This window comes from Gouania willdenowi, chromosome 10, assembly GCF_900634775.1.
Source record: "Gouania willdenowi chromosome 10, fGouWil2.1, whole genome shotgun sequence".
NCBI classification, from domain to species: Eukaryota; Metazoa; Chordata; class Actinopteri; order Blenniiformes; family Gobiesocidae; genus Gouania; species Gouania willdenowi.
In genome coordinates, this window is record NC_041053.1 from 37,541,229 (window position 1) to 37,556,952 (window position 15,724).

Here is a 15,724-nt window from a genome sequence, read left to right on the forward strand (position 1 = left end):
CATTTTTTTTTTGAAAATTTCAAAAAAAATGCCTTGTTATAGCCTTACTTTTTAATTTGGGTGATTTCAGTTTTTGTCATTTTTTGTGCCTTACTGTTTTCTAAGCCCTGTTTAAGTATGTGCATTATATTTGCAGTAGTTTTAGGGTCTAATGATGGTCCTAACTCAATTTTTTTTTTTTTTTTTGAAAATTTCAAAAAAAAAATGCCTTGTTATAGCCTTACTTTTTAATTTGGGTGATTTCAGTTTTTTGTCATTTTTTGTGCCTTACTGTTTTCTAAGCCCTGTTTAAGTATGTGCATTATATTTGCAGTAGTTTTTAGGGTCTAATGATAGTCCTAACTCAATTTTTTTTTTTTTTAAAAATTTAAAAAAAAAATGCCTTGTTATAGCCTTACTTTTTAATTTGGGTGATTTTAGTTTTTTGTCATTTTTTGTGCCTTACTGTTTTCTAAGCCTCATTTAAGTATGTGCATAATATTTGCAGTAGTTTTTAGGGTCTAATGATGGTCCAAACTCAATTTTTTTTTTTTTTGAAAATTTAGAAAAAAATGCCTTGTTATAGCCTTACTTTTTAATTTGGGTGATTTTAGTTTTTTGTCATTTTTTGTGCCTTACTGTTTTCTAAGCCCTGTTTAAGTATGTGCATTATATTTGCAGTAGTTTTTAGGGTCTAATGATGGTCCTAACTCAATTTTTTTTTTTTTTGAAAATTTCAAAAAAAATGGCTTGTTATAGCCTTACTTTTTAATTTGGGTGATTTCAGTTTTTTGTGCCTTACTGTTTTCTAAGCCCTGTTTAAGTATGTGCATTATATTTGCAGTAGTTTTTAGGGTCTAATGATGGTCCTAACTCAATTTTTTTTTTTTTTTGAAATTTTCAAAAAAAATGCCTTGTTATAGCCTTACTTTTTAATTTGGGTGATTTTAGTTTTTTGTCATTTTTTGTGCCTTACTGTTTTCTAAGCCCTGTTTAAGTATGTGCATTAAATTTGCAGTAGTTTTTAGGGTCTAATGATGGTCCTAACTCAATTTTTTTTTTTTTAAATTTTCAAAAAAAATGCCATTGTTATAGCCTTACTTTTTAATTTGGGTGATTTTAGTTTTTTGTCATTTTTTGTGCCTTACTGTTTTCTAAGCCCTGTTTAAGTATGTGCATTATATTTGCAGTAGTTTTTAGGGTCTAATGATGGTCCTAACTCAATTTTTTTTTTTTTTGAAAATTTAAAAAAAAATGCCTTGTTATAGCCTTACTTTTTAATTTGGGTGATTTTAGTTTTTTGTCATTTTTTGTGCCTTACTGTTTTCTAAGCCCTGTTTAAGTATGTGCATTATATTTGCAGTAGTTTTTAGGGTCTAATGATGGTCCTAACTCAATTTTTTTTTTTTTTTGAAATTTCAAAAAAAATGCCTTGTTATAGCCTTACTTTTTAATTTGGGTGATTTTAGTTTTTTGTCATTTTTTGTGCCTTACTGTTTTCTAAGCCCTGTTTAAGTATGTGCATTATATTTGCAGTAGTTTTTAGGGTCTAATGATGGTCCTAACTCAATTTTTTTTTTTTTTGAAAATTTCAAAAAAAATGCCTTGTTATAGCCTTACTTTTTAATTTGGGTGATTTTAGTTTTTTGTCATTTTTTGTGCCTTACTGTTTTCTAAGCCCTGTTTAAGTATGTGCATTATATTTGCAGTAGTTTTTAGGGTCTAATGATGGTCCTAACTCAATTTTTTTTTTTTTTGAAAATTTCAAAAAAAATGCCTTGTTATAGCCTTACTTTTTAATTTGGGTGATTTTAGTTTTTTGTCATTTTTTGTGCCTTACTGTTTTCTAAGCCCTGTTTAAGTATGTGCATTATATTTGCAGTAGTTTTTAGGGTCTAATGATGGTCCTAACTCAATTTTTTTTTTTTTTGAAAATTTCAAAAAAAATGCCTTGTTATAGCCTTACTTTTTAATTTGGGTGATTTTAGTTTTTTGTCATTTTTTGTGCCTTACTGTTTTCTAAGCCCTGTTTAAGTATGTGCATTATATTTGCAGTAGTTTTTAGGGTCTAATGATGGTCCTAACTCAATTTTTTTTTTTTTTGAAAATTTCAAAAAAAATGCCTTGTTATAGCCTTACTTTTTAATTTGGGTGATTTCAGTTTTTTGTGCCTTACTGTTTTCTAAGCCCTGTTTAAGTATGTGCATTATATTTGCAGTAGTTTTTAGGGTCTAATGATGGTCCTAACTCAATTTTTTTTTTTTTTGAAAATTTCAAAAAAAATGCCTTGTTATAGCCTTACTTTTTAATTTGGGTGATTTTAGTTTTTTGTCATTTTTTGTGCCTTACTGTTTTCTAAGCCCTGTTTAAGTATGTGCATTATATTTGCAGTAGTTTTTAGGGTCTAATGATGGTCCTAACTCAATTTTTTTTTTTTTGAAAATTTCAAAAAAAATGCCTTGTTATAGCCTTACTTTTTAATTTGGGTGATTTTAGTTTTTTGTCATTTTTTGTGCCTTACTGTTTTCTAAGCCCTGTTTAAGTATGTGCATTATATTTGCAGTAGTTTTTAGGGTCTAATGATGGTCCTAACTCAATTTTTTTTTTTTTTGAAAATTTCAAAAAAAATGCCTTGTTATAGCCTTACTTTTTAATTTGGGTGATTTTAGTTTTTTGTCATTTTTTGTGCCTTACTGTTTTCTAAGCCCTGTTTAAGTATGTGCATTATATTTGCAGTAGTTTTTAGGGTCTAATGATGGTCCTAACTCAATTTTTTTTTTTTTTGAAAATTTCAAAAAAAATGCCTTGTTATAGCCTTACTTTTTAATTTGGGTGATTTTAGTTTTTTGTCATTTTTTGTGCCTTACTGTTTTCTAAGCCCTGTTTAAGTATGTGCATTATATTTGCAGTAGTTTTTAGGGTCTAATGATGGTCCTAACTCAATTTTTTTTTTTTTTGAAAATTTAAAAAAAAATGCCTTGTTATAGCCTTACTTTTTAATTTGGGTGATTTTAGTTTTTTGTCATTTTTTGTGCCTTACTGTTTTCTAAGCACTGTTTAAGTATGTGCATTATATTTGCAGTAGTTTTTAGGGTCTAATGATGGTCCTAACTCAATTTTTTTTTTTTTGAAAATTTCAAAAAAAATGCCTTGTTATAGCCTTACTTTTTAATTTGGGTGATTTTAGTTTTTTGTCATTTTTTGTGCCTTACTGTTTTCTAAGCCCTGTTTAAGTATGTGCATTATATTTGCAGTAGTTTTTAGGGTCTAATGATGGTCCTAACTCAATTTTTTTTTTTTTTGAAAATTTCAAAAAAAATGCCTTGTTATAGCCTTACTTTTTAATTTGGGTGATTTAGTTTTTTGTCATTTTTTGTGCCTTACTGTTTTCTAAGCCCTGTTTAAGTATGTGCATTATATTTGCAGTAGTTTTTAGGGTCTAATGATGGTCCTAACTCAATTTTTTTTTTTTTTGAAAATTTCAAAAAAAATGCCTTGTTATAGCCTTACTTTTTAATTTGGGTGATTTTAGTTTTTTGTCATTTTTTGTGCCTTACTGTTTTCTAAGCCCTGTTTAAGTATGTGCATTATATTTGCAGTAGTTTTTAGGGTCTAATGATGGTCCTAACTCAATTTTTTTTTTTTTTGAAAATTTCAAAAAAAATGCCTTGTTATAGCCTTACTTTTTAATTTGGGTGATTTTAGTTTTTTGTCATTTTTTGTGCCTTACTGTTTTCTAAGCCCTGTTTAAGTATGTGCATTATATTTGCAGTAGTTTTTAGGGTCTAATGATGGTCCTAACTCAATTTTTTTTTTTTTTGAAAATTTCAAAAAAAATGCCTTGTTATAGCCTTACTTTTTAATTTGGGTGATTTTAGTTTTTTGTCATTTTTTGTGCCTTACTGTTTTCTAAGCCCTGTTTAAGTATGTGCATTATATTTGCAGTAGTTTTTAGGGTCTAATGATGGTCCTAACTCAATTTTTTTTTTTTTTGAAAATTTCAAAAAAAATGCCTTGTTATAGCCTTACTTTTTAATTTGGGTGATTTTAGTTTTTTGTCATTTTTTGTGCCTTACTGTTTTCTAAGCCCTGTTTAAGTATGTGCATTATATTTGCAGTAGTTTTTAGGGTCTAATGATGGTCCTAACTCAATTTTTTTTTTTTTTGAAAATTTCAAAAAAAATGCCTTGTTATAGCCTTACTTTTTAATTTGGGTGATTTTAGTTTTTTGTCATTTTTTGTGCCTTACTGTTTTCTAAGCCCTGTTTAAGTATGTGCATTATATTTGCAGTAGTTTTTAGGGTCTAATGATGGTCCTAACTCAATTTTTTTTTTTTTTTGAAAATTTCAAAAAAAATGCCTTGTTATAGCCTTACTTTTTAATTTGGGTGATTTTAGTTTTTTGTCATTTTTTGTGCCTTACTGTTTTCTAAGCCCTGTTTAAGTATGTGCATTATATTTGCAGTAGTTTTTAGGGTCTAATGATGGTCCTAACTCAATTTTTTTTTTTTTTGAAAATTTCAAAAAAAATGCCTTGTTATAGCCTTACTTTTTAATTTGGGTGATTTTAGTTTTTTGTCATTTTTTGTGCCTTACTGTTTTCTAAGCCCTGTTTAAGTATGTGCATTATATTTGCAGTAGTTTTTAGGGTCTAATGATGGTCCTAACTCAATTTTTTTTTTTTTTGAAAATTTCAAAAAAAAATGCCTTGTTATAGCCTTACTTTTTAATTTGGGTGATTTTAGTTTTTTGTCATTTTTTGTGCCTTACTGTTTTCTAAGCCCTGTTTAAGTATGTGCATTATATTTGCAGTAGTTTTTAGGGTCTAATGATGGTCCTAACTCAATTTTTTTTTTTTTTGAAAATTTAAAAAAAAATGCCTTGTTATAGCCTTACTTTTTAATTTGGGTGATTTTAGTTTTTTGTCATTTTTTGTGCCTTACTGTTTTCTAAGCCCTGTTTAAGTATGTGCATTATATTTGCAGTAGTTTTTAGGGTCTAATGATGGTCCTAACTCAATTTTTTTTTTTTTTTGAAAATTTAAAAAAAAATGCCTTGTTATAGCCTTACTTTTTAATTTGGGTGATTTTAGTTTTTTGTCATTTTTTGTGCCTTACTGTTTTCTAAGCACTGTTTAAGTATGTGCATTATATTTGCAGTAGTTTTTAGGGTCTAATGATGGTCCTAACTCAATTTTTTTGTTTTTGAAATTTTCAAAAAAAATGCCTTGTTATCGCCTTACTTTTTTTTCGGGTGATTTTAGTTTTTTGTCATTTTTTGTGCCTTACTGTTTTCTAAGCCCTGTTTAAGTATGTGCATTATATTTGCAGTAGTTTTTAGGGTCTAATGATGGTCCTAACTCAATTTTTTTTTTTTTTAAATTTTCAAAAAAAATGCCTTGTTATAGCCTTACTTTTTAATTTGGGTGATTTTAGTTTTTTGTCATTTTTTGTGCCTTACTGTTTTCTAAGCCCTGTTTAAGTATGTGCATTATATTTGCAGTAGTTTTTAGGGTCTAATGATGGTCCTAGCTCAAATTTTTTTGTTTTTGAAATTTTCAAAAAAAATGCCTTGTTATCGCCTTACATTTTTTTCGCGTGATTTTAGTTTTTTGTCCTTTTTTGTGCCTTACTGTTTTCTAAGCGCTGTTTAAGTATGTGCATTATATTTGCAGTAGTTTTTAGGGTCTAATGATGGTCCTAACTCAATTTTTTTTTTTTTTTGAAAATTTCAAAAAAAATGCCCTGTTTTCTAAGCGCTGTTTAAGTATGTGCATTATATTTGCAGTAGTTTTTAGGGTCTAATGATGGTCCTAACTCAATTTTTTTTTTTTTTTTGAAAATTTCAAAAAAAATGCCTTGTTATAGCCTTACTTTTTAATTTGGGTGATTTTAGTTTTTTGTCATTTTTTGTGCCTTACTGTTTTCTAAGCCCTGTTTAAGTATGTGCATTATATTTGCAGTAGTTTTTAGGTTCTAATGATGGTCCTAACTCAATTTTTTTTTTTTTTGAAAATTTAAAAAAAAATGCCTTGTTATAGCCTTACTTTTTAATTTGGGTGATTTTAGTTTTTTGTCATTTTTTGTGCCTTACCGTTTTCTAAGCCCTGTTTAAGTATGTGCATTATATTTGCAGTAGTTTTTAGGGTCTAATGATGGTCCTAACTCAATTTTTTTTTTTTTTGAAAATTTCAAAAAAAATGCCTTGTTATAGCCTTACTTTTTAATTTGGGTGATTTTAGTTTTTTGTCATTTTTTGTGCCTTACTGTTTTCTAAGCCCTGTTTAAGTATGTGCATTATATTTGCAGTAGTTTTTAGGGTCTAATGATGGTCCTAACTCAATTTTTTTTTTTTTTGAAAATTTAAAAAAAAATGCCTTGTTATAGCCTTACTTTTTAATTTGGGTGATTTTAGTTTTTTGTCATTTTTTGTGCCTTACTGTTTTCTAAGCACTGTTTAAGTATGTGCATTATATTTGCAGTAGTTTTTAGGGTCTAATGATGGTCCTAACTCAAATTTTTTTGTTTTTGAAATTTTCAAAAAAAATGCCTTGTTATCGCCTTACATTTTTTTCGCGTGATTTTAGTTTTTTGTCCTTTTTTGTGCCTTACTGTTTTCTAAGCCCTGTTTAAGTATGTGCATTATATTTGCAGTAGTTTTTAGGGTCTAATGATGGTCCTAACTCAATTTTTTTTTTTTTGAAAATTTCAAAAAAAAATGCCTTGTTATAGCCTTACTTTTTATTTTGGGTGATTTTAGTTTTTTGTCATTTTTTGTGCCTTCGTGTTTTCTAAGCCCTGTTTAAGTATGAGCATTATATTTGCAGTAGTTTTTAGGGTCTAATGATGGTCCTAACTCAATTTTTTTTTTTTTTGAAAATTTAAAAAAAAATGCCTTACTTTTTAATTTGGGTGATTTTAGTTTTTTGTCATTTTTTGTGCCTTACTGTTTTGTAAGCACTGTTTAAGTATGTGCATTATATTTGCAGTAGTTTTTAGGGTCTAATGATGGTCCTAACTCAATTTTTTTTTTTTTTTGAAAATTTCAAAAAAAATGCCTTGTTATAGCCTTACTTTTTAATTTGGGTGATTTTAGTTTTTTGTCATTTTTTGTGCCTTACTGTTTTCTAAGCCCTGTTTAAGTATGTGCATTATATTTGCAGTAGTTTTTGGGGTCAAACAATGGTCCTAACTCAATTTTTTTTTTTTTTTGAAAATTTAAAAAAAATGCCTTGTTATAGCCTTACTTTTTAATTTGGGTGATTTTAGTTTCTTGTCATTTTTTGTGCCTTACTGTTTTCTAAGCCCTGTTTAAGTATGTGCATTATATTTGCAGTAGTTTTTAGGGTCTAATGATGGGCCTAACTCAATTTTTTTTTTTTTTTTTGAAATTTTCAAAAAAAATGCCTTGTTATAGCCTTATTTTTTAATTTGGGTGATTTTAGTTTTTTGTCCTTTTTTGTGCCTTACTGTTTTCTAAGCGCTGTTTAAGTATGTGCATTATATTTGCAGTAGTTTTTAGGGTCTAATGATGGTCCTAACTCAATTTTTTTTTTTTTTTGAAAATTTCAAAAAAAATGCCTTGTTATAGCCTTACTTTTTAATTTGGGTGATTTTAGTTTTTTGTCATTTTTTGTGCCTTACTGTTTTCTAAGCCCTGTTTAAGTATGTGCATTATATTTGCAGTAGTTTTTAGGGTCTAATGATGGTCCTAGCTCAAATCTTTTTTTTTTTTTAATTTTTGAGAAAATATGCCTTGCATAGCCTTACTTTTGAATTTGGTTGATTTTAGTTTTTTTGTCATTTTTTGTGCCTTACTGCTTTCTTAGCCCTGTTTAGGTGTTTAGCATTACATCCGTTGGGAGGCCTTTTAAATTTTCTCTCCAAATTTCATGCCTTACTATAGCCTTTCTTCCGTTTCAAGGCGTTTGAAAAATATTCGAGAAATTAATGCTTTACTCTAGCCTTACGTCCGTTATGAGGTGTTTGAAAACATTTCCCCAAATATTATGCCTTACCATAGCCTTACTTCCGTTTCAAGGCGTTTGAAATTTTTCGCCAAATTTTATGCCTTACTCTAGCCTTACCTCCATATCAAAGCGTTTGAAAATGTTTTGCCAAATTTCATGCCTTATTATAGCCTTACCTCCGTTTTGAGTTGTTTGAAATTTTTTCGCCAATTTTTATGACCTACCATAGCCTTACCTTCGTTTTGAGGCGTTTGAAATTTTTCGCCAATTTTTATGCCTTACTCTAGCCTTACCTCCATATCAATGCTTTCGAAAATGTTTTGCCAAATTTCATGCCTTATTATAGCCTTACCTCCGTTTTGAGGCGTTTGAAAATTTTTCGCCAGTTTTTATGACATACAATAGCCTTACCTCCGTTATGAGTTGTTTGAAATTTTTTCGCCAATTTTTATGACCTACCATAGCCTTACCTTCGTTTTGAGGCGTTTGAAACTTTCTCGCCAATATTCATGCCTTACTATAGCTATATCTTCGTTATGAGGTGTTTGTAATTTTTTCGCCAAATTTTACGCCTTACTATAGCCTTATCTAAATTTCAAGGCGTTTGAAAATTTTTGCACATTTTTTAAGACCTACTATGGTAATACCTCTGTTGTGAGGCCTTTTAAATTTTATGCCTTACTATCGCTTTATCTCAGTTTCGAGGCATTTGAAAATTTTTCGTTTTTTTTTTATGAACTACTATAGCATTTCCTCCTTTGAAAGGTCTTTTAAATTTTCTCGCCAAATTTTATGCCTTACTATAGCCTTACCTCCGTTTTAAGGTGCTCGACAAATTTTTCGCCAAATTTTATGCCTTAGAATAGCCTTACCTCCGTTTTTAGGCATTTTAAATTTTTTCGCCAAATTTTATGCCTTACTATTGCCTTACCTCTTGGTGTATGAAAAATTTTCGCCAAATTCTATGCCTTACTATTGCCTTACCTCAGTTTCGAGGCATTTGAATTTTTTTATGAACTACTATAGCATTACCTCCTTTGTAAGGTCTATTAAATTTTGTCGCCAAATTTTTGCCAAATTTTATGAGCTACTATAGCCTTACCTCAATTTCAAGGCGTTTGAAAATTTTTCGCCAATTTTATGACCTACTATAGCCTTATGTTCGTTTTGAGGTGTTTTAATGTTTTGTGCCAATTTTTATGCCTTACTTTAACCTTGCCTTCGATTTGTTGTGTTTAAAATTTTTTGGCCAAATTTTATGACCTACTATAGCCTTACGTATGTTTTGAGGTGTTTTAATTTTTTTTCCACAATTTTTATGCCTTACTATATCCTTACCTTTGTTTTGAGGCGTTTGAAATGTTTTTAACAATTTTTTATGCCTTACTATAGCCTTACCTTTGTTTTGGGGCGTTTGAAATTTTTTCGACAAATTTTCTGATTTACTATACCCTTACCTTTGTTTTGAGGCGTTTGAAATTTTTTCGCCAAATTTAATGACCTACTAGAGCCTTACCTCAATTTCAAGGCGTTTGAAAAAATTTTCGCCAATATTTATGCCTTACAATAGCCTTACCTCCGTTATGAGGTAATTGAAATTTTTTCGCCAAAATTTATGCCGTATTATATCTTTACCTTTGTTTTGAGGCGTTTAAAATTTTCTCGCCAATTTTCATGCCTTACTCTTACCTTATTTTTGTTATGAGGTGTTTGAAGTTTTTTCGGCAAATTTCATGCCTTAGAATAGCCTTACCTCCGTTCTAAGGCATTTGAAATTTTTTCAGCAAATTTTATGCCTTACTACCTTACCTCCGTTTCGAGGTGTTTGAAATTTTATCGCCAAATTTTATGCCTTACATTAGCCTTACCTCCGTTTTGTTGCATTTGAAATTTTTTCGCCAAATTTTATGACCTACTATTGCCTTACGTTCGTTTTGAGGTGTTTTAATTTTTTGTGCCAATTTGTATGCCTTACTATAGCCTTACCTCCATTTTGAGGTGTTTTAATTTTTTTTCACCAATTTTTATGCCTTACTTTAGCCTTGCCTTCGATTTGAGGCGTTGGAAATTTTTTTGCCAAATTTTATGCCTTATTATAGCCTTACCTTCGTTATGAGGTGTTTGAAATGTTTTCGCCAAATTTTATGCCTTACAATAGCCTTACCTTTGTTATGAGATGTTTGAAATTTTTTCACCAAATTTTATTACCTACTATAGCCTGACTTTCATTATGAGGTAATTGAAATTTTTTCACCAAAATGTATGCCCAACTATAGCCTTACCTTCGTTTTGAGGCGTTTGAAAATTTCTCGCCAATTTTCATGCCTTACCTTCACTTTATCTCCATTATGAGGTGTTTGCAAATACTATAGCCTTATCTAAATTTCAAGGCGTTTGAACATTTTTCGCGATTTTTCATGAACTACTATAGCAATACCTCCGTTGTAAGGCCTTTTAAATGTTCTTGCCAAATTTTATCCCTTCGTTTATGTCTCCGTTTCAAGGCGTTTGGAAATTTTTCGCCAAATGTTATGCCTTATAATAGCCTTACTTTTGTTTTGAGGTGTTTGAAATTTACTCACCACATTTTATACCTTACTATAGCCTTTTCTTGTTCTTTCTGCATTTCTTATGCCTTACTGTAGCCTTAGCTCAATTTCAATTTGTACGATCTACTACAGCATTATCTCCATTGTGAGGCCTTTTAAATTTTCTCGCCAAATTTTATGCCTTACAATAGCCTTACCTTTGTTTTGAGGGATTTGAAATTTTTTCGCCAAATTTTATGCATAACTATAGCCTTAAGTAAATTTCAAGGCGTTATTATGATTATGATAAGCACCCTAAAATAGAGGTATAGGTTGTAAGGCAGATAAAATGACTAAAATCCAAAAAACTTCCAAACTCAGAAGTAAGGCATAAAAATGACGAAAAGTCCTTAAAAACTCATTTAAAATATGATTTTTGCTCGTTGTGAAATCAACCCCAGCTTTATATTCATAAATATCTTTACCATCAAAGTATTAGATTACAAGTTATATCTTAATGATGAACTGCAGATAAACACAAATCGCATGAAAGGACATAAAATAAAAAGTTTAATATCATCTCTGAATGAAAGAAGCTTTTAATAAGTTGACATGGTGCAAAAAGAATTCTGATGATTTTCTGAATCAAATTTTATTATCAGTCTTTAAATAAAAAGTTCTCAAATATAAATGAGTGAGATAATATGGAAGTATGCAAACACATTAGAGAGACACATAATAGGATACAATATTTCAAGACATTAAAGTTTTTACTAGTTCTATTCAAGCCACAAAAAAAAAAAGAAAAACTTAATACAAAAACATTGGCTGTGTTTGAAATTGCATACTAACGTACTACTCATACTAAGTCTCACATCAAAAGGAGTATGTAGTACATTCCAATTAGATAGTATGAAAAGACTGAGTAAGTGAGAATTACCTGGATGTATACTATGTGTAGACAAGTATGCATGGTGGGCACGCTAGTCATACTCAACTGCCCCACAATGCATTGCGAGCGGGACGTAAACTCGTCCTGGAACCGGCTTCAAGCTAAAAATCTGACATCTTTTCAAAACAAAAGCATCTCATCTTGTCTTCCATTAGTTTTTAACCCTTTTGTAAATAGGGCTCTTGTTTTGAAGTTAACAGGAAGTTTCGTCAGTAGCACAATGGAGGATCTCTAAAAATTTCCGAATATCGGCATGAAATGTGTTTACCGTGAGTTTTGTGGATCAAATGAGTACATTTTGATATTTTACTTTTGAGTTTTTTGTAGTCAGTGGCTATCCCCACGGTTGCCGTATCAATACACCGACACTAAACTTAACCCTAACCCTAAACATTTTTGCAATATAGGGTTATAATTAACCTAACCCTAAGACGCTATGTACGTGTACTTCGGTAAAGCTACCAATAGCATCGGAGGTTGTCGGTATGGCAACCCGTACACTTTCTTTTTTGCATATTTGTTTTCTGTGTTTTTGTTGTCGATTTGTGATTTTTTAATTTTGTGTTTTCTTTTGTTTTGTTGCCTGTTTTGGAGTCATTTTGGTATTTATGTTGTCTAGTTTATACTGTATTTCTGTAATTTTGTATGTGGCCGCTTTGTTTGCTTTGGGGGCTGCTCAAAATTAGAGCGAGGGCCGCATGTCCGTATAGTAGACAGTATATACTCATTGAGTATGTAGTGTATACTACGGAGTATGCCATTTTTAACACAGCCATTGTCCTGGTTTTAGTGCCCTCTAGTGGTTACACTTGTGTATTTCTCACTGGTCTAAAAAAGCAACAGATTAGTCTTCCTAGGGGTCAACAACTGTCTAATAGCGTCTCATTACTTATTGATCAACTGCCGCCTGGATCAGTGTCTCATTTGTAATTAATGAAATCAGTAGCATTGTGAACAAGCCTGGCTTAATAATGTAAGAGTGGAAGATTATATACTACTCTGCATTTAAGGCATGATGTGGAAAGAAAACCAGTACATGTAGCTCAAACCTAACAAACAAAGCACCTTTAAAAAAAAAAAAACTCTTTAAATACTAATTCACACAAGTTCAATCCACAGCAGAAGAAGCAGGAGTGAGAATCAATCCCTCGCAGCGTTATAGGAGTTCATCACTCAGCGATGCTTAATACACCAAAGCATCAGTCATTCCCACCGCAGAGATAAAGCAAAGCCTTCTGGTAGTCTCCTGTTGTGTCCTCCTGCACAAACAAAACACACATTTATTCATTTCTATCGGTCTCATCAGAAGAAGACGTATAGACTACAGGAAATAATGCAGGTACACTATGAAAAGCTGTTTGATCAACTGGATTTAATTAATGTATAAGTTAATCAAATTAATCTAAGTCAGTGTTTCTCAAATGGGGGTACGTGAACCCCAGGAGTACGTGATGGCACTAGAAGGGGTACTAGAGAGAGATAGAGAGAGGAAAAATTAACAAATAAAGTGTCAGTCTTGGTCCTGGAAATTATTTAAAAAAAAACTATAGAAATAAATCTATTCAGGAGTAAACAGTGTTTTTCAACCTTGGGGTCGGGACCCCATGTGGGGTCACCAGGAGTTTAAACTGGGGTCGCCTGAAATTTCTGAAAAATTAAAATAGATTTTTGAAATGTTTTAATTATTATTCTTTTTTTTTTAAATTAAAACAACACACAATCTTAAAGAACTGTATTTCTATACTTTCACTTTGTTAAATATAAATGTAGTTGAACTAAAATGCAGTTAAAAAAAAAAAAATATATATATATATATATATATATATATGTATATATATATATATAACATGATCAAAAACTAATTTCAGAAGGGGTCACCATAAATTCCTGACATGACAATGGGGTCACGATCCAAAAAGGTTGGGAACCACTGCACTAAATACTGTTTCTTTCAACTTATTTACAAAATGGGATTCTTTAAAATGTGTAATTTATTACACGTTCATTCCATCATTATGATCTATAGTTGTTTTTAAATTGTTTTCTTAGCAAAATGTTGTCGTCGGACAAAGGGGAGTACATACAGAAACAAGAGAAAGGGGGTACAGGAGCAAAAAAAGTTTGAGAAACTTTGGTCAAAGTCAACATTAATTAGTAGTTATTTAAAGGCAACCAGTTTGCATATTTGTTTAAAGTGAAATCAACCTTTTTTCGTGTACAGTCTAAGTCTTATATGTTAATAAAGGGGCGGGGAAAATAAATTCAGGTTTCTAATTGTTTTTTAAACATATTGCAACCAATCAGGGAGCTGGATTTGATTATAATCCCTCTTACTTTATCTGCATTAGATCTATTAGTAGTAAAAGTGAATCTTTTGGCTTTACTAATAATACTAGTGGGATTCAGAGTGAACACAGAATTGTTGACTTTGTCATTATTTTTACGAATAATATAATATATTTTGCACTATTGTCTATATATTATCAAATTACACTACAATTTGCACTATTATCCAATATTGGTATTTATTTTTGTTCTTATTGTTTATTATTATGTTGCTGCACGTGTGAATTTCCCATTATGGAGATCAATAAAGGTTTATTCTATTCTAATATGGTTTCCATGATTTGGAAATTTTTTAATAGATTTGATTTAAATCTAAACAATGAACTGATTTCAACATTGTTTCTAAACTTGATTAAGAAAAACTATATATAAGTGATTGTGTTTCATTTTTATATCTAACATTTAGATTTTTGCTTTGAGTGGAATTACATCACTTCTACTCCAGCCAAGCTTAAGTTGTTGCTTTTAAAAACAAGCCCACCTAAAGGTTTAATTAAAGAGCCATGTCTGAAGTGGTCCGACTTATATCCTGCTTCTCGGCATGTTTAAGTGTCCTCGAGGAAAGCACAGAGCCACTTATGGGATCTCAATCTTCTTCGCTGAGATATCATCAAATGAATCGATGTGTGTCGATTGTTTGACTTCAGGTTGGTATTAAGTAGCTTTAACAAGGTTTGCAAACACTACAAATGTGTGAAGCTCATCCTAAAGCAAAAATTGATGTTGTATCTATTCAAAGGATATCTGGTGATTTATTGTCCAGTTGGATGTGTATGTATGCGTTAAGGGTGTCAGAAAAACATCGATTCCCCAATATATCAAGATATTTCCCATGCACGATTATCGTATAAATCTGAGAAAAATGTCAAATAGATTTTTTCTTTTAATTTTGTTTGTTTTTTTAACAAAAAAAAAACTGTAATTGTGCAAACATATGCATAGCATGTAAACGCCCTGTCACTAGGTGTCAGTGAACCACATCAGACCTGGTTAAACTACCTCATCCCTCAATGCATTTTAGCTGGAAGATGATCGCACTTTATTTTTTAAGAAAACATACTGAGCACTTTCATAGAGAAGTGTAAAGAGTACTGATATATTCTACTCAAGTAGAAGTACTGTTTCTTGATTGAAATTGTACTCAACTACATACAGTACATAAAATATTTAAGTACTTGTAAAAAGTAGCCACGTTAATTTTTGGTAATAAATCTTGCCACGGTTCCCTTGCATACAGTAAACATCTCGTATATAAAGTTAAAAAGGAAGAGACCAAATCTGGCACAAATGGAAACTAATTTATTTTCCACAAAGGCATCTGTATAAAATAACATAAACAAAAAATAACACCAATTAATTAATTTAGAAAAAAAAATTAATCATTTATTCACTCTAAAACTGAGAAAATAACCATCATTCAATGCTGTTTTGGCGCCTTGCATTACGTTTAATCTGATTGGTCGGCTATGATGTGATGCGTTTGATTGGTCATTTTATTTTTTGTAGTTTCACAATGTCTGTTGATCATTTTAAAGCAAAACATAATAATTTACTCAGTAACGGTTGGGTGTAGAAATGTTACTAATTACTTTATTTCTTTTAAAACGTACTTAAGTAAAAGTAAAAATTACTGTATGTGGTTACTTATTTTCAAGAACTGAAAAAAAATAACAAATCAGGATCTGTTGTAGAAGCAAAAGCTAAACTTTTTTGAAAAATGTAATTTGACAGTTTGATAAACATACCACTTGTTTTTGAAATTTGAGCTTTACTTATGGTTAGTTACCATTTACTTGTCAGAAAGTAAAAAAAAATGAAAAGTTTCATACCATTTTGAACTTTTATTAAGGGTGAAATTTGTCATTATTGATATTGCGATGTATGGCATTGTATATCACATTGTTTAGTCTTGGATTATATTGTATCGTAACATGCAAACCGTGAATCGTA

At 30.4% G+C, this 15,724-nt stretch overlaps 1 protein-coding gene across 2 annotated transcripts in view; it reads right to left on the reverse strand.

Moving 5' to 3' along the window:
* Positions 1 to 15,724, reverse strand: part of anxa5a (annexin A5a) — a 1,189,405-nt gene that overhangs the window by 1,155,011 nt on the left and 18,670 nt on the right. Inside the window, exon 13 of one of the 2 annotated variants that reach the window (XR_003674903.1) lies at positions 11,483 to 12,687. Coding sequence is in view for 1 of the 2 variants with exons in the window: in XM_028458963.1 (XP_028314764.1) it covers positions 12,628 to 12,687 (60 nt within the window). In the remaining variant the exon portion in view is untranslated. Of the gene's footprint in view, positions 1 to 11,310; positions 12,688 to 15,724 lie in introns of those variants that run through there. The other variant, XM_028458963.1, reaches the window with a different exon arrangement.